The sequence below is a fragment of the Schistocerca cancellata genome, chromosome 5 (assembly GCF_023864275.1).
Source record: "Schistocerca cancellata isolate TAMUIC-IGC-003103 chromosome 5, iqSchCanc2.1, whole genome shotgun sequence".
Classification (NCBI taxonomy): domain Eukaryota; kingdom Metazoa; phylum Arthropoda; class Insecta; order Orthoptera; family Acrididae; genus Schistocerca; species Schistocerca cancellata.
Genome location: NC_064630.1, coordinates 229,501,381 through 229,523,527, shown reverse-complemented (window position 1 = coordinate 229,523,527; position 22,147 = coordinate 229,501,381). Strand labels below are relative to the sequence as shown.

Here is a 22,147-nt window from a genome sequence, read left to right as displayed (position 1 = left end):
ACTTGAACATCAATGATCTTACTACACTCCTCCGAGTCAAACCAAACCTCCTTTGGTGTCAGTAGATTATTCTCAATCCAGGGTAATGTGCTGTGTCCTGTTTGTCATGAAATTCTCATGTGTCTGCCTTATAAGGCAAGACAATCATCCCTATTGTCATTTTGCTCAGTAAGTTGGAGATGAGTGGGGTAGCAAATTAGGGATGGAGTGGAGAAAAATAAACACAAAAGAGAAGCCAGGTTAGAGTCAACTCCATTAAATTCATATATATGAACCCACAGTACAGTGATGGTAACAAGATGTATAGCAAGGCCAGGTTTGGTATGAGATTTGAATGCACTGGACTACAGAGAACGATTACAAATGGGAGAATACAAGGCATGAGAGGCAAGTCTCAGCTAGTTACGTTCTTTACTATATGAAACTTAAATGTCATACAAACTATTCACAGTGGGAAAAAAGGAGATTAAAGCGATACAATTTCAAACACAGGTGTCAGTGAACACAGGTATTATGAAGGGAAATGGAGATTCATTAAATATGAACTGTTTTTGTTTCATGTTTCTATGATATAACGCTTACCGGTTCTCCTGTTGTAATGCAAGCAGAACTGGCATCATCTTCTCCACTGTTGGAGTTGGTTCTACAAACTTCTAGCCGGATGTAATAAATTACACCATCAACAACCTAAAACAAATGTACCTTTTTTATATCAGAACCACAATGAAGTCCAAATCTGAAGGCAGGTTCATAAATGAAGCATAACACTTGCAAGAAAAAGCACATTTAGTACTGACTCCAATGTACAACCAGCACAGAACTGACCTCTTGGATGGAGAATGCACCTGTTTATAAAAACACTGAATATTGCTGGATGCCAGTATTTACACAATTATCAAGTATTCCTGAATGTACAGAAATTACAATCGTAAGATATTTCAATAATCTTCCAGATAAATATCAAATCTGTTAATGTAAACTTTCGTGTGCATGTGTGTGTGTGTGTGTGTGTGTGTGTGTGTGTGTGTGTGTGTGTGTGTGTGTGTGTGTGTGTGTTTGTGATCTAATTCGAAACCCATGGATCAATTTCAACCAAATGTAGACTTTGAGTATCAGCATTGTGGGATTTATATCCTCCTAGCTCCAATAGGAGTACAGATGCAGGCAAAAATGTCTTTTTCAGCCCTTGGCATATAGTCTCCCTGTACAACAGACATGTTCCACTGGAGTGATGGTGCTGAGTGTAAATTTCGGTTGTGTTCATTACCAGAATAAACTCGACATAAATGTTAAAAAGTGTTTAACATGTGAAAAAATTGATGTATATCATGATAATATGTGTATTGCAGGTTTTGTTATTGAAAAAGTTTCAGAAGGAAGACATGGTGTGGCCCAAAATTGCGTAACTGAAATCACATATGGAGCTAGTACCACATCTTACAAATCGAGAGAGCCAATACAAAGACTTTGCTACTGCAAATCGCATGCCATGAAGGGCATAATGTGCATAAACTGTAAAACTGTATACCATTTCACACGTGTAATGGCAGGTCCAAGATGAAAACTATAGTGTTGCAAAAGGTGTAATGAATATGCCCTAGACAAAGCACTACAGAAGAGCGACTGCAAAGTCGAAATTATTGCTATGCTGTTAGAAGAGGTACATTCCTTGAAATACAAATATACCAATAACAATCAATGTGAGTATAAAATAAACAGTGATCTTGTAATTGATAATGATACTAGAACCAGCAGTAACAAATATGATATCAACTGCAAAAAATCTAGGAAAACCGCAAAAAGTGTTATAGCATGTGTAAAATGCGAAACAAAATTTCACTTTCGATGTGCAAAGGTGGACTGCACATTGAAAGGAAATGAGAAGTTTAGAAAAACATGGAAGTGTAATATGTGTAGGCCTACCGATATACTAAACAGGCCCGCAAATATCCCGCTAACAAACAGATTTGAAGTGCTCGATGTAGACAGCAACGATGAGACTCTTGAAGCTCAAACAGAACACTCTCAATCATCGAATGCTGCAGTAACTCTTCCTGAAAGCACTGCAGCTTCTGAACTTCAACAAGGACATCAAATTCTGTGTGATGCTGCTGTTCCTGTTCTGAAAAACATCTGTCAACATGAATCGCTTTATAGTATTCCAAGAAGCTTATCATTCTTGCCAATAGTCACGGTCGAGAGATTGCTTCTCGTATAAATGAAGTTGCTGAAACTGTGAAGCCAACAGGATTCATCAAGCCTGGAGCATCTCTCTCTCAAATATGTATGTATATACATTCAGAAGAAATCAGCAAGTTGTCATCCAAGGATTTCATTGTACTACTTGGTGGCTCTAATGACATGTACCGTAATGAAACACCAGTAGCCTGCCAAGAACTAAAGAGGTGTCCTAGGACACACAAAAGTAAAATATGTAAACATTCCACAGAGGTATGACTTACATCAGTTGTCTTGTGTGAACAGAGAGGTCAAACTTGCAAATGAACAGCTTTCAAACATATGTAAACGATTTAAAAATGTAAATGTTCTAGATGTAAGTGGTGTTGGTCGAAGATTCCATACCTCACATGGGCTTCATTTGAACAGTCTTGGGAAAAGGTTTTTAGCACAAAAACTAATTGAAAGAAGCACAGGCAATATTTTTACTACAAATTCAACAGTAATGACAAAATGTGTTTCATCGCCAACCACAGAAAAGAAAAATATTGATTTTTTCCCACAGTAACACATTCCAGTAGTAGTCAACACTCCAATAAGACCTTTTTAGGCAGAACAGAAGAGAGCACAGTGTAAATGTTGTACATTTTGATAATTTAACTTGAGTGAAAGCTAACATTAAGAAACCAGTTAAAAATAAAATTGATACGCTATATTGTTTAAAAATATTTCATCAGAATATAAGGAGTCTTTTGATTAAAAAAGAAGAGCTGCTGCTTTCTCTGGAAGAAACAGCTGACACAGATGGAATACTTCCTGATGTGCTCTGCTTAACTGAACATCACTTGGAAGCCACAGAAATTAATCAGCTACATTTAAATAGTTATAAAATTGGTTCTTCCTACTGTCAGAACAACTTAAGACAAGGCGGAGTGGCAATTTACACACACAATAATATTAAGTCACAAGTTATAGATGTATCTAAATACTGTATTGAACAGCACTTTGAATTTTGTGCAGTCAAATTAGAGCTCAAAACACAGTTCCTGATCATAATAACAGTTTACAGGGCACCTATGGGAAACATTCAAAAATTTCTCTCTCAGCTTGAAACAGTTCTTACTAAACTTTATAGAAACAATAGTAATGTCATAACATGCGGTGACTTTAACATAAACTTACTCACAAAAAATAACCACCAGAAACTATTAGAATCACTACTGTTAACCTTCAATCTGCTCCACATGATCTCATTCCCAACAAGAGTACATGGGCACAGCAAGACCCTGATTGATAATCTGTTCCTAGATCCCACAAATTACAATGAAGTGATGACATGGGCTGTAACAAATGGTCTGTCTGATCACGATGGTCAAATGACAACCTTAAAACTTGCCAGCAGCAAAACAGCACATGGCCATTGTAAGCAAGTCAAACATATTAGAACAATAAATGCCAAATCTACTTGCTTGTTCAGACATAGTTTATGCCATGAAAAATGGGAGGAAGTATACCAGGCTGACACCGTGAATGAGAAGTTCAACTCTTCCTTCAACTTATTCCTTAAACATTTTGAAGCTTCTTTCCCCCAAAGACAGATTAAAATCATACCAGCCTGTAGTAAAAGGAAAGAGTGGCTAACTACTGGCATAAAAATATCATGTAACAAAAAGAGATATCTGTATGTTTCAGACCCAGCAGTAAAGTTACATTAGAAGAAATACTGTAAAATTCTAACAAGTCTAATCAAGAAGGCCAAACAGTTGCACTAAGAAAAAAACATTAGCAACTCAAAAAATAAAATAAAAACCATATGGCACATCATGAAAAGTGAGACAAACAGGGACATAAAACCTGACAATAATAAACACCAAGTTTCAGCCTCAGGGTTCAAAAACTTTTTTCTCACTATAGCTGAAAAAACAGTGAACCATAATAAACAGTCTCACACAGAAGCTATTGAACTAGTTAACCACATTCAAATAACATCTAAAGTAGCACTTCATTTCAGAAGTACAACCCCTAAAGAAATTAAAAAAAAAATCCATAAAATTACTCAAAAACTCAGATTCCTGTGGATACGATGGCATATCAAGCAGGATTTTAAAATCATGTGCACACTTAATCAGTTATATATTGTGCTATTTGTGCAATCAATCTATGGAAACTGGTGTGTTCCCAGATAGATTAAAACATGCAGTAGTTATGCCAATCCACAAAAATGGGGTAAGGGATGAAATAACCAACTATCGGCCCATCTCTCTGCTGCCAGTATTCTCAAAGGTATTTGAGAGAAAAGTGTCTGATAGGATTTATAGTCACACTACACAAAATGACTTACTGGCTCCTACACAGTTCGGCTTTCGTAAGGGCTCCTCCACAGACAGAGCTATATTTATCCTAACAGATGAACTTTTAGGTGAATTAAATTACAAAAGGTATCTAATGGGGATATTCTGTGACGTTGCCAAGGCATTTGATTGTGTAGATCACAACACACTCTTAAAAAAGCTTCCACATGGCTTACTGGCTCCTACACAGTTCGGCTTTCGTAAGGGCTCCTCCACAGACAGGGCTATATTTAACCTAACAGATGAGATTTTAGGTGAATTAAATTACAAAAGGTATCCAATGGGGATATTCTGTGATGTTGCCAAGGCATTTGATTGTGTAGATCACAACACACTCTTAAAAAAGCTTCCACATTATGGCATTACAGAGAAATCTTTGACTTGGATAGAATCATACTTACAGAACAGGAAGCAAAGGGTTGTCTTAAGGGGGACAGGTACAGCATTAAAACCAGACTGGGGAAATATAAAGTATGGGGTCCTGCAGGGCTTGAGTCCTGGGCCACTAATTTTCCTGATCTACGTTAATGATCTATCAATCACAATTAATAACAGAGCAAAAATAGTAATGTTTGCCAACAATACAACTAGCCTTGTAGAAGGACCCAATTCCACAATGCAGGATACAGCCATGACAGTCTCTACTCAAGTACAGAAATGGTTCACTGTGAATAGCCTAACCTTAAATCTTTCAAAAACCAATATGATACAGTTTCTGGAAAAAAAAAAAAAAAACAGTTCCTGATATACATGTTAACAATTTACAAAATTAATGAAACCACACATACAAAATTCCTAGGTATTCAGATAGACACTCACCTAAGCTGGAAAGAACAAATTGATCAGCTGGTCAAGAAACTTAGCTCATCGTGCTTTGCACTAAGAGCTCTCCATCAGTTAGTGGACAGAGAAATAATGTTGTTGTCACATTTTGCGTATTTCCATTCTATTCTCTCCTATGGCATAAACTTCTGGGGAAATGCTGCAGGTGTTGAAAAAGTATTCAGAATACAAAAACGAGCAGTGAGGCTAATATGTGAGGTCCCTAATGGGGCATCTTTCAGAGGACTCTTCAAATCTCTCAGGATACTTACCATCACAGGTCAGTATATATATACCGTATTCACTGATGTTATTTGGAGCCAACAACAGGGAATTGTTTCAGAAAAATTGTGACATCCACAACCATGACACAAGACAGGTGAAAAATTTTCGCCAAGGCTCTGCAACTCTCACTAAAGTACATAGGGGAGTTACTGAGTCAGGTATAAATGTCTTCAAAAAGCTCCCTATCAATATAAAAAAAGGAAATAAATAATATACAGGTTTTCAAAAGGAAGCTAAAATAATTCCTCATCAAACAAACTTTCTATAAAATGAATGAATACTTAGAGTTATAGGGTGTAAGAATGGGAAAATTGCCTAAGAAAAACACTCCCTTAAAGATAAAGTGTGATACTGTTACTTGTAGTTTAACTGAAATTGTGGTGATGAAATGTAAATTTATCTATGTTATTAGGAGAAAATGTGAACTCCCATGTATCCCACACTCTTGAGTATTCACTTAAACCTCTTCTTAAGGAATGCAGTTAAAATTTCTATTCAATCCAAACCATGACCATGAAGCAAATTTACCTGCTTATATATGTCAGTAGCATAAAAATATGCACTATCACTTATTCTACTATTTTAAACAGCCACTTAAACTGTTTCTGGCATAATGCAATCTTTAATACTGCATGCAAGTAATTGTTCTTGTTAAATAAACAAATGTCTGTGCAATGTAATGGGTAAATGTTCATGTACTACTGTAATTGTATCAGTTGACTTGTCCTATATTACTTGTGCGCTGGTTGTACAATATGTAATCAACAGGACCAAATAAATAAATAAAAATAAATAAATAAACAGTGTTGACCCTCTGACATCCAAGTAGTGACAAAGGATATAATACCACCAAAAGCAGTGCTTTAGAACTTTTTTCATAGTCCCGTTGTCCACACAAGTTTAAAAATCCATACCAAGCCTCCTGGGCTCTATCTCAGTCACCAATGCTTAGCCTTACAGCACTTTTGTCTTTCTCCTGGACAAACAGTGTCCACATGCAAGCCAGCTGTCTTGCTTCTTTGGTGCTGGTGGTTACGTACGAGAGTTGCCCAGAAAGTAATGCAGTGCACATTTTTTCTTCAGTAACTCTTTATTGAACATAATGAGAATTACACACACAAAAGACTGGTGTTTTATCTACACACACTATTTTTCCACATAATCTTTATCCCATGTTAAGGTCTTCCTCCAGCATAAAACATGGGCGTGCGTGCCTGTTGGTATTAATCCTTGTCCTGATGGTGGAGCCAGTGATTCACTGTGTAAATCACCTCCTCATCACACTCAAAATGCCGAGTCATAATGCGTCTGTCCTCATGAATGACAACATCAGCTTGCTGCAACATGTCAGGTGTGACAGCCGTGGATGGTCTCCCAGACCACTGCAAATCATAGAGGTTCATCATGCCCAGTAACTAACTGTACTTCTGTTGACAGCAGATGCTCCATAGACTTTCCACAAGTGTTTGTGAATATTTGTGAATATTGTGTTTCTTTCTCTGTAGTGAGAAATTCAGTGATGGCATGTTGTTTGTAATGTACATCACGTACACTATTTTGAAACTGTCCTACAGCTACGCTATCTGTTGGGTGTGATGGAAACTTGGCATGCACACTAAGGAGATTTCAAATAATACATATGTAACATTTCATATTCATAGCATTGTATTCAGCTGATAAAAAAAAATGCAGTTCATTATTTTCTGGGCAACACTCATATTTCATGTAGAGATCCTGAGTATCATCTGACTGAACAAAGTATTTATTGTTGACTAGACCTCATGACAGTGAAGCAGAAAGAACAGTGTAAAGTGTACAGTGTCTTGGTTCACTGTGCTGTATGTGAATGTTGTAACAGGCAGTACAGTACCCCATTCTCTCCATTTTACATTAATGTATATTGACAGCATATCTGCTAATGTTTTATTAAAGTGTTGTGTGGGACCGCTAATCTGTGGATGGTAGACAGTTATCATTCTGTGTGTGATGTCAGAACATGGAATTATCTTTGGTACTACGAGGTGCATTCAAGTTCTAAGGCCTCCGATTTTTTTTCTCCAGACTGGAAAGAGATAGATACATGCGCATTGTTTTAAAATGAGGCTGCGTTCATTGTCAATACGTCCCAGAGATGGCAGCACCGTACGGCAGATGGAATTTTACCGCCAGCGGCGAGAATGAGAACTGTTTTAAATACTTAAAATGGCGACGCTTTCCTTACTTGAACAGCGTGCAATCATTCGTTTTCTGAATTTGTGTGGTGTGAAACCAATTGAAATTCATCGACAGTTGAAGGAGACATGTGGTGATTGAGTTATGGATGTGTCGAAAGTGCGTTTGTGGGTGCGACAGTTTAATGAAGGCAGAACATCGTGTGACAACAAACCGAAACAACCTCGGGCTCGCACAAGCCAGTCTGACGACATGTATCGAGAAAGTGGAGAGAATTGTTTTGGGGGATCGCCGAATGACTGTTGAACAGATCGCCTCCAGAGTTGGCATTTCTGTGAGTTTTGTGCACACAATCCTGCATGACGACCTGGAAATGCGAAAAGTGTCATCCAGGTGGGTGCCACAAATGCTGACGGACGACCACATGGCTGCCCGTGTGGCATGTTGCCAAGCAATGTTGACGCACAACGACAGCATGAATGGGACTTTCTTTTCATCAGTTGTGACAATGGATGAGACGTGGACGCCATTTTTCAATCCAGAAACAAAGCCCCAGTCAGCTCAATGGAAGCACACAGATTCACCGCCACCAAAAAAATTTTGGGTCACCGCCAGTGCTGAAAAAAAGATGGTGTCCATGTTCTGGGACAGCGAGGGCGTAATCCTTACCCATTGCGTTCGAAAGGGCACTACAGTAACAGGTGCATCCTACGAAAATGTTTTGAAGAACAAATTCCTTCCTGCACTGCAACAAAAACGTCCGGGAAGGGCTGCGCTTGTGCTGTTTCACCAAGACAACGCACCCGCACATCGAGCTAATGTTACGCAACAGTTTCTTCGTGATAACAACTTTGAAGTGATTCCTCATGCTCCCTACTCACCTGACCTGGCTCCTAGTGACTTTTGGCTTTTTCCAACAATGAAAGACACTCTCTGTAGCCACACATTCACCAGCTGTGCTGCTACTGACTTAGCGATTTTCCAGTGGTCAAAACAGACTCCTAAAGAAGCCTTCGCCACTGCCACGGAATCATGGCATCAGCATTGTGAAAAATGTGTACGTCTGCAGGGCGATTTTGTCGAGAAGTAATGCCAATTTCATCGATTTCGGGTGAGTAGTTAATTAGAAAAAAAATCGGAGGGCTTAGAACTTGAATGCATCTCGTAGTCTCGACTCGAAAATCTTTTCAGATGAGACATCATCACACAGGGTGATTTGTGCTTCCAGAAGATGTCTTCTACAAGGAACTCCAAAATTTATGGAGCTGCAGCAGTTGGCACTTTTGGTGACTGCATAGCAAGTAAGGTAGTAAGTGCAGCCATCAATTCCTGTTTGTTGAGTTTGAGAACCTCCATTAGAGATCGATATCGATTCCTATACAGCACAATGGCACTGCTACAGTTGGGACTGGTACCAGATGCCCCAGAGGTAACAGCAGCAGGTCCTTTTATTATTGGCATCCCTTACAGTGTCTCACAGCATAACGGGCCTGTCAAGACATGGATAGTGATTTCTGCATCTGTTTCTATCTCGGGGTGTATATGTGGACAAGGAAAAAAATTCCAGGATTTTTCCCGGATTTCCCGATTAAAAATACACTTCTTCCCAGGTGAAAATACACTTTTTCCTTGTTAAGTGACAGTATACTCTTCCCCAGCACTGTAAAACTCATCAGTCCTTTGAATGTTTATGGTTTTATATACTGATGTAGAATATCCTGGCACTTTAGAAAACAAATCTCATGGGGGGAGGGGGGGGGGGGGGAACACACACACACGTCACGTTTTGAAAGACCTTTGATGTGTACACTGCATATTTTTGTTTTACAAAGGTATAAATTTGAATTCCACCAAACACCACATGTCACTTTCCAAAGCATTGAAATCGAGATTGCGATGCACTTTTGTAAGCCAGTCACAGCTCACGTCACGTGATCTCGCCAGCTGATGACAGCATAGGACACGTGATGTAGTCAGTCAATAGCAAGATCACTCTTAAGTAGCCCGAACACACAAATAAGAAAAGTTAATGGTTTAAATTAATATACATAGCATTTACATATAATATTGGTCTTTAAGATAGATAAGCTGGAAGAAGAGCTAACTCCCACCTATAATGTTGATCTTTCTTTACATGTGTTACACTTTAAGATACATCACACAAAAGTGCCAGTAAGATTTTTAATAACAACATAAATTTCTGATCTTCTGGGCTCGAAATCTTCTAAATGGTCATCCTCAAAGAGTTGATTTTTAAATGAGCGTCAAATGCTTTGTGATTTAAGAAATTCATCGTACATTCTTGCACCTAGTTCATCTTGCATAAAAGGAAATTTACTTTGAAAATAATGCTTTTCAAACCACCATTCGCAATATTTTCTCGTGACCTGTTAGAAATTAGTTTGTTTCAACAGTTGCCAGAGAGTGCCAGATAACAGGCCTCACTGTGCTTGCGCAGCTACTATAACATTGGAAGCCTGTATGTTCGTACGTTTAAAACATTTAAAGATCTTGCATTATGTCATAAAAGAAACAAGAAAGAGGATAGAGGATACTTCAAGAGCATCAGAATTTTGCTAACCATTCTGAAATGAATAATTCGGCTTAAAGTGCACATTTGTATGTCCAGATTCAGATGTAAATTTTCTTGAGTACCAGTATTGTATTATCTTATGTTTGGTTCTTTATTATGGCATAATGCCATACGAGGTGGAAGATGGAAAACGTGCACTTGAAATGCAGCAAACAGTTGAAACTAGCAAACAGTGTGAAATTAAACACTTCATTTCAAATAAATTGACTGCCTCAGTGGAAATGATTAATAAAAGCCAAATCTCTTAGCAAACCGACAAAAATAGCTTCATTATTCTGCAAGGTGATTAACACTTGACTGTCATAAAGGTGGAAATAAAATCTGAAACTAATAACATATTTTAGCCTTTCATAATTATGCGAACGTATTTTAATTCATTTGATAGCTCCTGGTCACAGAAATCCATTTTGTTTTCATTTAATGTGTGAGCAATAAGTGAAGAGGAAACAGCTAAATCACTAAACGTAAAACACAGGTCATGTGGAAACTCCCCACCTCCCCACTACAACTCAGACTGCTCTCTGCATCAGCCCCGGATCTACAATATTTTCGAACAGGGGCAATACTGGATACAGCCACACAGCTGTAGCCAGAAACAGAAGAAGGTACTACTCATACGCGACTCAATTGCGCATGCCCAAGAGCCCACCCACAACTGCTCAAATGAATCTAATTCAAACAGTTGTCACATCATGCACATTGGAGACAATTTGTTGTTAAGAAGCATTGCATAGACTTCCTAAAGCCTTTGACACACTTTTCTGTTGGCAGACGCTTGTATGAGCACTGTTTTGTCATTGTATACAGCGCATTTCCTTTGCAACAAGTTTTATTTTCATTTTTTTTTTCTCTCGTTACTGTTTTGTTGCTGCAGTATTATTCTGCAGTAGTGTAATACAGCAATATCCTTTGTTAAGAGTATCAGTTTTTACCAGTCAAAATCACAAAAATTTAACTGAATACGAAAACAATGAAAAAATCCCAGAATTCTAAACAATTCCAGGGTTTTTCCTGGTTTTCTCCCGGATGAAAAAATTCCCGGGTTGTTCCTGGATCTCCCGGTTGTCTCAGGTCATATACACCCTGTGTCTGGAGTTGTCATGAAACCCAGGTCCCCTGATGTTGGAGTGTCATGGAAATACTTGAAGACAGCTGGCTGTAGATGAACTGGGATGACTAACACCATTTCAATCCAACTGGATCGCAGTTCCCCTTATACAATGCACCATTTATTAATTAGAACTCTCCTTTGGCAGTTCCCGATCCTTCAAGATGTCTATGGTTTTCAGCAGTGCTGGATCTTCCCTCTGTTTAATAGTAATGCCATTTAATGAGGCAATGACAGATTTCATGCAAACTTCTGTGTTCCACTACAGTATTACTTGAAAGGCAATTGGCATCTTTGTTTTTGCATCCACTTTTGTATACCACTGTGACATTGTACCCTCAAAAGCCTCAGTGCCCATCTTTGTAGTCAACCCAATGTATCCTTCAAGCTAATAAGTCAGCATAGAGAATGGTGGTGTATCACAACAAAGAATGATTGGCTAAACAAATAAATCCAGAACATGTATATGCCCCAAACAGCTGCAAGGCACTCTTTCTCATGTGTAGAGTATTTCACCTCTGACTTATAGAGTACTCTGCAAACATAAACTATCACCTTGTAGTCACTTTCTTGAATTTTCACTAGAACTGCACTTATATCATAACTGACAATGTCAGTTTAAAGTTCTGCCTCAACTATCTCTTACTATAATGCTAGGACTGAAAAGTTATTGCCTCCTTAATGACAAGTAGAGAGCTTCCTTGCACCTCATTCCAGGGAAATTTCTCATCTTGCAACAATAGTTACTGTAATGGACATGCCTTGGTGCAAAAGTCCAATCGCTGGTAGCATGTGCACTTACCAATAAAAACTCTCAGAACACACATGTACTGGGAAGTCAGAAAATATATGATTTTTTTTTTGGGGGGGGGGGGGAGGGGGTTGGGAATGACACCTTCACACTAAGTGCCCAATATTTTTATTTCTTGGATGGTGAAGAGGGACTTTCTTGGACTGGGATACAGGTCTGCAGTCTGAATACATTTTGCCATGATTGCCAGGTGGCTGAGATGTAGTTCAAATATTTTCAAAAAATGACAATGTGAACCATATGGCACAGAGATGTCAAACATTTGATTTTGCAGCAGGTTGTGCTTCATATTCTGGTGCACTACACAGTCTAAATGAAATAACTTTGAAGTCGCAGAGGCTGTCGAGAGTTATGAAGGCAAGATCTTCCCAGTCAGCCTCATAAACCCTGATTTACCAGTATCCTCTCTCCACATCCACAGTTGAGAAATATGTACTTTGCCCCTTTCAGGCAGTCTATGATGTTAGCAATGTGTGGCAATGGATAGACATCGTTCTTCAATTTAGAGCACTTGCCCGCGAAAGGCAAAGGTCCTGAGTTTGAGTCTCGGTCCGGCACACAGTTTTAATCTGCCAGGAAGTTTCATAACAGCACACACTTTGCTGCAGAGTTAAAATCTCATTCTGGAAACATCCCCCAGGCTGTGGCTAAGCCATGTCTCCGCAATATCCTTTCTTTCAGGAGTGCTAGTTCTGCAAGGTTCGCAGAAGAGCTTCTGTAAAGTTTGGAAGGTAGGAGATGAGATACTGGCAGAAGTAAAGCTGTGAGGAGGGGGCATGAGTCGTGCTTGGGTAGCTCAGTTGGTAGAGCACTTGCCTGCAAAAGGCAAAGGTCCCAAGTTCGAGTCTCGGTCCGGCACACAGTTTTAATCTGCCAGGAAGTTTCATCTTTCTTCATGATTTTGTTCAGTTGTTGGTAGTCAACACAGGAACATCATGTGCTGTCTTTGTTCACCATGACCACATGAGATGACCAGAAACAATCTCAAGGTTGAGTGATGTGATTTTGCAGGATCTTCTCCCCTTCCTACCAGATTATCTGTTGTTCAGCCAGTGACACTATATGAGCACTGGCTAATTTGAGTACACTGAACAGCCAGAACATTTGACCCCTGAATTATTGTTGATATAAACACATCCCAGCAATATCAGTGTCACCTGGTGAGAAATGACTGGTGATCAAACACACGCACAGTGCATGTAGTATCAGTGAGTGTGCCATCCATGTACAGAGTGGGAAAGGTGCACAGTCTATCTGAGTTTCCCAAGGGCAGACTGTAATGGCCCAGAAGCTCAACACAAGTATGTTGGAAATTGTATGGCTTGTCAGATCTTCAAGGAGTGCTGTCGTGAGTGTCTGCAACACATCCTGACATTGTTGGTTTCGGTGGCCACTCCTCATTACAGATGTCAGACTTCATAGGCTGGGCATGCTAGTAAAACAGGACAGACAATGAACTGTGGTGAAACTAACATCAGACTTTAATGTTGGGCAGAGAATAGAGTGTCTGAAAACACAGTGCACAAAATACCCCTAATGAAGGGCCTCTGCAGCTGACAACCCATGCACATGCCAATGTTAACACCATGACATTGACAACTATTACTCAAATGGGCACATGACCATTGGCACTGGACATTGGCATAGTGGCAGAGTGTTGCATGATATGATGAATTCTGATACCTCCTTCATCATGAAGATGACAGGGGAACAGCTCCTTGACAACTGTACTGCAGGACATAGACAAGCTGGTAGGACAGAGACAATGTGTTGTCCTCTGGCCTTCAAATATCTATTTTCCTGTGGGGCATTGTACTTGGTGGAGAAGCTACACATGCACTGGTCAGGAGATGGGTTTTCATTTGACAGCTGCAGCATATTCTGAGTTGCTCAATCCATTTTCCTATGCATTTGGTGGAGATTGGTGCTAATTATTGATACACCTCTTCTTTCCCATTCTCCATTACCTCCCAACTTATGCCTGGACAGTCATGGCAGATAACTCTTGTGGGCATAGTCCAACATCTCTGACCATCATATTCTGCTGTACCTATTCTTTTCATAGCTAGCATATGAGAGAGGCATGCTCATGGTGGTCTTCCATAACTTCAGCAGCTGGTCATACCTCTTTCATTCAACTCCTCTGTTGCATTTCCTTGATTCAATGGCTTCTGATGAGTTCCTCTATCATCATGATATCCCCTACCAGAAGAGCTGGTATATACCACCTGTGACCCTTTTTATCAAATTTGTGATTTTGTCAACTTCTGTCCTATTTTGATTAAAGATGTTGCATTGTGCCAAAATGTTCTGTATGTATGATTGTGTTGTTTTCCCTGACAAGTGGCTTGTTCTTCAATTGTTTGTCCACTAAGAAGACTTGCTGTTCATTATCACCAAACATTTTCTTCAGCTTGACCTAAAATTTGGCTCAACTACTGGGCTTCTCTTTGTTGTTCTCGAATGACTATTGGGCTGCTCTGTCCAAGTAAAAGTACACATCTACTGAACACAAAATGCAAATCCAACTGTTGTAACTGGTGAATTGGTCAATCTCTTAGAGCAATTTCATCAGGTTCTGAGCAACATCTTCTCAAAACACTGATGGGTGCCTGCTGTGCAGCTGACTGGCACTGCTTACTCTCTTCCAATATTATCTGGTGTGTGAGTATCTCCTGAATACATGGATCTTAGGAACCATGTACTGTTTTTGTGACACTGTGACTTTGTCAAGCACAAAATGCATGTGGCAAGGCCACAGCATCTGTCCAGACCAGACCTCATCACATCAGAAGAGAGGGTAATAAAATTAATTCTTTAATTCTGATCACAGATTTGAACCCCAAATAAAATTCTGTGTAAACTGATACATAACTGAGACCATTGGATTGATTAATTAACAATTCATCAAACCTAATTACTGAACTGATACTGCTAAATTAATTTTGCCAAGTCCACAGAAAGTACCCAGGTAATGTCTACAAAGAGGACCATCGTTTGAAGAAGGCAATGCAAATTTAACATTTCTTGTCTAATTAACATAGATAATGCCCAAAATGCCGAAATCTGGTTTTCTGGCCGTTATTTCAAAGTATCATTGAAGCCACATGGTGATGGAGGCACACACAATTCTGAGAATTTGTGCCAGGTCAGATCACCCAACTTGAGGGCTGGAACTTGGCCAATCCAGGCAGCCAGGACAGTAGGAATCGTTCCATCTCTCAACCACTGTTAGGTTGGCTATAAGGAGATGCACAGTAGCTCATTGACAGAGTATTTAATTAACCTGAGGAGCAGCTCTCCAGACCATTCCATTACAATTTCTAGAGGCATCAACATCACAAGCTTCAGTGTATGGTACTTAGTTCCTTTAGTGGCTACTGCCTGCCATCACCTTTGGAATGTTAGTCATCTGCAAATCACTTGTGATGTTTAGGATTAGTAAGCACATTGGAATTACAGTGACTGCCACTTTACTACCACTACATATGTACCAGATTGACATGTACAGTAGTGTGGTAAGCTGTTTTGACCCTGTTACTGTTATAATAAGCATGACCCATGGTTAGTTTCTTCTGTTATTGTGATACCTGTTATTTTAGTTCTGTGCTCTCTCTGGGGACCGATCTTTATTGTAAAGCTGGTTTTGTTGTACGAATGTGTGTACTTTCAACTTGTCCTATAGGAAATCTATTGCTCATCCAGTGGCTACATTTTGTGAGTGATAGTTTATGGAAACTTGTGACAGGGCTACCTGTCATTTATGTGTTCATTTTTGAATATATGTTTCTCCAGATTCTCCTGACCTTCATTGTCAGGAGCTACCCTACAGCCCCTTTTGTAAATCAATTACTTACTAGGCAATGAAACACCTGTAGTAAGAAACCAAGAGTGATGCCTGGGACCAAATATCTGCAGGTAAGTGATATGCTGGGAAACAATGTTAGTTGGAGCTTCTTTCCTAATCTGCTACAGCTACATCCACCAACAACTGCAGGCTACAGACATGATGACTGTGACAGGACCAACTAGGTTTCCCAGCCTGGTCGCAAGTTTCAGTCACTGCTGTTGTTGGCTGCTCTTTGCCGAGTAACAGTGACAGTAATGTGACTTGTTTTCTGCTACCCTTATTCTGTAGGTGGCGACCTAGTTTATTTTTACATTCAGAGAGAGAGTGGGTCTTATTATTCTTTTCTTGTTGCAAGCAGCAGCAATTTTACCATGAAGGAATGCTTGCAGTACAGAACAGGTGGTTTGGTAGACAGAGAAGAACAAAGGTAGGATGACTTGCGAGATCTACATCTAAATCTACATTTATACTCCGCAAGCCACCCAATGGTGTGTGGTGGAGGGCACTTTACGTGCCACTGTCATTACCTCCCTTTTCTGTTCCAGTCGCATATGGTTCGTGGGAAGAACGACTACCGGAAAGCCCATTACATTCGTGATCTCCTCGGGAGGCATAAGTAGGGGGCAGCAATATATTCAATACCTCATCCAAAAATGCACCCTCTCGAAACCTGGGCAGCAAGCTACACTGCGATGCAGAGCGCCTCTCTTGCAGAGTCTGCCACTTGAGTCTGCCACTTGAGTTTGTTAAACATCTCCGTAACGCTATCACAGTTACCAAATAACCCTGTGACGAAACGCGCCACTCTTCTTTGGATCTTCTCTATCTCCTCCATCAACCTGATCTGGTATGGATCCCACACTGATGAGCAATACTCAAGTACAGGTCAAACGAGTGTTTTGTAAGCCACCTCCTTTGTTGATGGACTACATTTTCTAAGGACTCTCCCAATGAATCTCAACCTGGTACCCACCTTACCAACAATTAATTTTATATTATCATTCCACTTCAAATCGTTCCGCACGCACACTTCCAGATACTTTACAGAAGTAACTGCTATCAGTGTTTGTTCCGCTATCATATAATCATACAATAAAGGATCCTTCTTTCTACGTATTCACAATACATTACATTTGTCTATGTTAATGGTCAGTTGCCACTCCCTGCATCAAGTGCCTATCTGCTGCAGATCTTCCTGCATTTCGCTACAATTTTCTAATGCTGCAACTTCTCTGTATACTACAGCATCATCTGCGAAAAGCCGCATGGAACTTCCGACACTATCTGCTAGGTCATGCACAGCACCTTCCCCCCAGAAGCAGCAGAACCCAGCCTTTGTATGGGGTTTTCCTTCCTAATAGATAATGCTCAGCAACCAAGGTGGGTGAGCTGGCCCCGGGAATGAGAACTGCTGGCCACAGTTATGACTGACACTGCTGCAACTAAGCCGCCACCAATGTGGCAGTGCCGACCAATGCGGTTGCGGCCCACAGTACCACCAGTGACACTGACACTGACATCACTGCCCTCAGCATGCCGACATCAAGAAGACCCCCATGCCTCCTTCAACACTGCAGGTTGCAGTTGCAAATCACAACCTGGCAAGTGACGCTTTTTTTGACGAGCTGTTGTTGCAGATGTGATGCAGGCTATGTTGGACCTGTTGCTGGCAGTAATTACAACTCAAAGCACTGGAACTGTGAGCACAATTACAGGAGTTACATGTATGAAGTGCAGAATTGTGCACCTTTTTCAGTGCGCATTTGTGTGCACAACGTGAGAAACTAAGTTCAGAGTTAAAAAGCAGGTTTTAGCTGCAATTGCTGATGTGCAGGCTGTTGATCTGCTGAAGCATGGTGATGTGCTAGACCAGGTCTGAGTTGAAAATAAGGTAGCATGGAATAAGATGGAGGAAAAGCCCTGTTCATAGGTGTTAGGTTTAAAGGGGTTGATGAGCAAGTAGTAAATGTCACTTGTGAAATTGTAGAGTGAAAAAATTAAGCTTGAAGTGCTGAGTAGATGGGTAGGAGAGTCCAGTACAGTCATTTATGTTCACAGAAAAATGTTCAGTACTCTGGAATTCTGGTTTGAGTCAGCAGAGGAAAAATTGGGAGAATTTTAAACAAAGATTGTGGACAAGGTTGCCATGTAATACATGGTATTTCAGTTAGAATCTAAAATAGGTGATAAGATTGCCAGTGCAGTGCCTGTCCAGCAAATTTCTGGGTCTGGGATGGGACAGCTGTTGTCTCCAAAAGTGCAGGGGAGGGGAACGTTATGAGTGGCTGCTCTGAGTATGCACATCACAGAGAATGGCGGGCTGTCAGAAGGATTATCTAAAACTTCTACCAAGAGAGCCACTACTGTTCTGGTTTGAACTAGCATTTTGAATTAGGTGAAAAAAGAATTACCCCACTTGCTTGGAAGCTAAACTCACCTGTTTGTACAACAGACAATTCCTTACATTTCCCCTAACTGGGAGTGTTTTAGTGGAATGAATTCGAAAGTTCATCCCATGCACCTCTCCAAAAGTTTCCAAGACTGGCACAAGTCTGGTAAAATCAGTCAACAGCTATTACTGAACCATTTGGACAACACCTCATATCCAAGGCATGCCTATGGTGGAAATAGCTGGATGATATGGTGCAGACCTTGTGCAGCTGAGCCGTGAGTCCCTGGCTCACTACTAGAACTGTGCACATCAGGAGAGAGTTATATGATGTCTGATGACGGAGCCGCATTTCAGACATAGTGGCAGGAGTCTGCAGGAGTTTTTTCTCTGTGAAGATTTGGCTGTATAGCGGAGCTAGAGCCACCCATAGATCCCAAGGAAATGATTCCATTAAGATATAATAGGATACCAGAATGGGTGAGGTAACAATTATTAATTGTCAGTATACGACAGACTTTGGAAATACTGTCAGCACTAAACAACTTTCAAGAGGAGAGAAACTATTGCTCTGTACCTATCTTAGGAATGGGTCACAGCAATGCACAACCACTGAATCAAACTTCTAGAGCCAATAGGTCCAGACAAGACAATGGTCAGACAGGTCAAGGACAAGGCAAAAACTCCCATCTGAATAATCAGGATGACAGCAATGTTCTGTCAGTGCAGCATTTTAATTCGAAAGGAAGGAAATTCAAGGACAATTGGTGCTGTGTGGCATCTCAGAACAATAATGACATACAACTGACAGCTTTTGCTTCTATTATGGGAGTTGTGACAGAAAACTGACAAGCACAGTTGCATTACTCCTGCTGGCTTTGTGTAGTTATTCAGCAAGCGTGGTGAACTCCTCACTGAATCCTTTGGAGGACTTATGGGTGGGACAGTGGGAAGTATAAAGGGCGCCAATGGTGCACAATCCAAGCTGGTAAAACAAGCAGGTGTTATTGTAATTGTCACTGCAAAGGATATACATCACACCAGCTTGCTCTGGTTGTGGCATGACTTTCAGTACCTGTACTCCTGGGTGCTTAGTGACTGAGTTGCATCAATGTCATAACTGATTGTGAGCATGAAAAAGTCAGCATTTGAGTGAACAAGAGCAGACATACTCTGCAATTCTGTGAGCTACTGAAGGGGTGCTCCCCAGCAGTGTGGCTTACCCAGCTGCTGGCAGCTTAGGTGGATTCCCTGGTACAGCCTCGCAGTCCTGCAGGAAACAGATGGCCCTGCCAAGTGAGAGCGTCCCCCATCCCCTGGTTGCATGAGTAAAAGCTTGAGAAAAGGATTAGGGAAGGGAGCCATCTGACCTTGAAGCATCAGGCCACCTCATTTGTGGAAATGCAAGACAGGCCAAGCTCATGGAGTGGACCCACCTGTTATTTAGACAGGTGGCAAAGTGTCTCGCTATGCTGGAACAGGATGTGCTCTCCAAGAAGATGGAATCAGTTACTGTCAAACAATTAACTAAGTGTCTTCTGTGCCAGAGGGCTAAGCCAGCAAGAGAATGAATTATGAGATTAATGCAGCACGTATTTGAATCTGCAATGTGAGAACTACTGTCAGTAGAAATGTAGTGGGAAGTCTCCCTATAGGTAGAGCTGGAACTCAGTTTCTTTTTGCCATCCTAGATTAATTTACAAAGTACAGGGTGTATCAAAAAGAATCATCCAATTTTGCATGCCTGTATTTCTGAAACTAGTAAACATAAACAATGATTTTAGTTTTTTGGTGAATGGGAAATTCAAAAAGTGTTTTTTTCATACCTTTTCATAGGTATTTAATATGCACCCTTGAGATGCACGGCACATGTCAATGCGGTATTCAAATTGTTCCCACAATGCAGGGAGCGTGTCTTGAGTTACAGCTTCCACAGTTGCTGTTATGTAAGGTCTCAGTTCATTCATTGTTGTTGGTAATGGAGGCATATAAACAGAGTCTTTTATAAACCCCCCACAAGAAATAATCACATACAGTCAGGTCCGGTGACCTTGGAGGCCAGTAATGTAAGGTTGAATCATTTGTTCGAGTGTGACGGATTCAATGTTCAGTAATCCTTTGATTTAAAAATACATGCACTTCCAGATGCCAGTGAGTGGTGTCACATCCTGTTGGTGGATGAAGTCATTCAAATCAGTCTCCGGCTGTGGGAAAAGAAAGTTCTCAGGCATATCAAGATATGTGCTTCCTAAAAAAAAAATATGGACCATACACCTTTTCCTGTGAAACTGCACAAAACACATTAAATTTTGGAGAGTCCCTCTCATGTTGTACAGCTTCATGTGGTTGTTCCATACTCCATATTCTCACATTATGATGGTTCACCTTTCCATTTAAATGGAATGTTGCCTTGTCGCTAAACACTTAAGTGTGGAAGAAACCATTATCCTCCTTCTCGCCAAGAACAAAATTACGGAACTCCACATGTTGTTGTTTGTTGCTTGTCACCTTCATGAAGAGTTTGCAGTAGCTGAATTTTGTATAGTTTCACGTGTAAACATCAACACAACACACGCTAGATGGACATTGGGGGCATGTTGAGCTGCATGGCAAACTGGTTTCTGCAGCCTCCCTGTGAAACTATGGTGGATGCATTCGAAGTCTGTCAGGCACTTGAGGATGGCCCAGCGATTTGCTGTTACACAAATAACCTGTTTCTTGGAACTGTTCATGCCATTATCTAATGTTCTGTGCTATAGGAGGATCCACACCATACCCAGTACGAAAGTCATGCTGAACTGTGCAAAATGTAGAACACAAAACACTTTCTGTTGTCCAGACACCATTTTTAATAGACCTGAAGTGGGCACACACTGCTGCTACCTATCAGGAACCATGTAAAACTTGATAGTCTGCTCTTTCCAACAGTACATTGTTCACACACATATCTCAAGTAACATAATAGTTATGCTTTTTTTAAACCAGATGATTCTATTTGATACACCCTGTATATTATGTTCTATTCCATGAGAATCACGTCAGCTATTGTTCTTGTGAGGTGTTTGTGGCATTACGCTGATAAGTTTGGTAACCCCAAAGTGATCTTGTTGGACAATTGACCACAGTTCATATCTTGGGCCTTGATCACTACAATGCAGCAGTGAGGAATCACCATTCACCTGAGGCCTATGTGAAAGACAGGCCGCGGTGCGTGCATCACGAAGGTAGGCCGAGCTTGCTAACTAGCTTGCTCTACTCAGCAGAAAAACTTGCTCGCTCTACTCAGCAGAAAAACTGCATATCTACACCTGTTAGCTCATAACTGGATGTGTATGTACAAACAAGAATCGCTTCTTCTTCTGGAATCCACTATTATGGTGATAGAAAGTGCTTAGGCCTATTAATTATTCATTATGGCTGCGTTGGGGTACAATAAAATTAAAATCATGTCAAGATGATTAACAGTTGCATAAAACAACACATCTTGTATGAAATGAGGACTGTTATGCAGCAGAGATTAAATGCTACAAACAAGCTGTTATACCATTTATGTCGAGAATTAATCTTAAATTTTGTTGTATGACCAGT

At 40.4% G+C, this 22,147-nt stretch overlaps 1 protein-coding gene across 1 annotated transcript in view; it reads right to left on the bottom strand.

Annotated features, from left to right (window-relative positions):
- Positions 1-22,147, bottom strand: part of LOC126188846 (uncharacterized) — a 183,749-nt gene that overhangs the window by 37,497 nt on the left and 124,105 nt on the right. Inside the window, exon 6 of the mRNA XM_049930488.1 lies at positions 583-687. Coding sequence (XP_049786445.1) covers positions 583-687 — 105 coding nt within the window. The remainder of the gene's footprint in view (positions 1-582; positions 688-22,147) is intronic.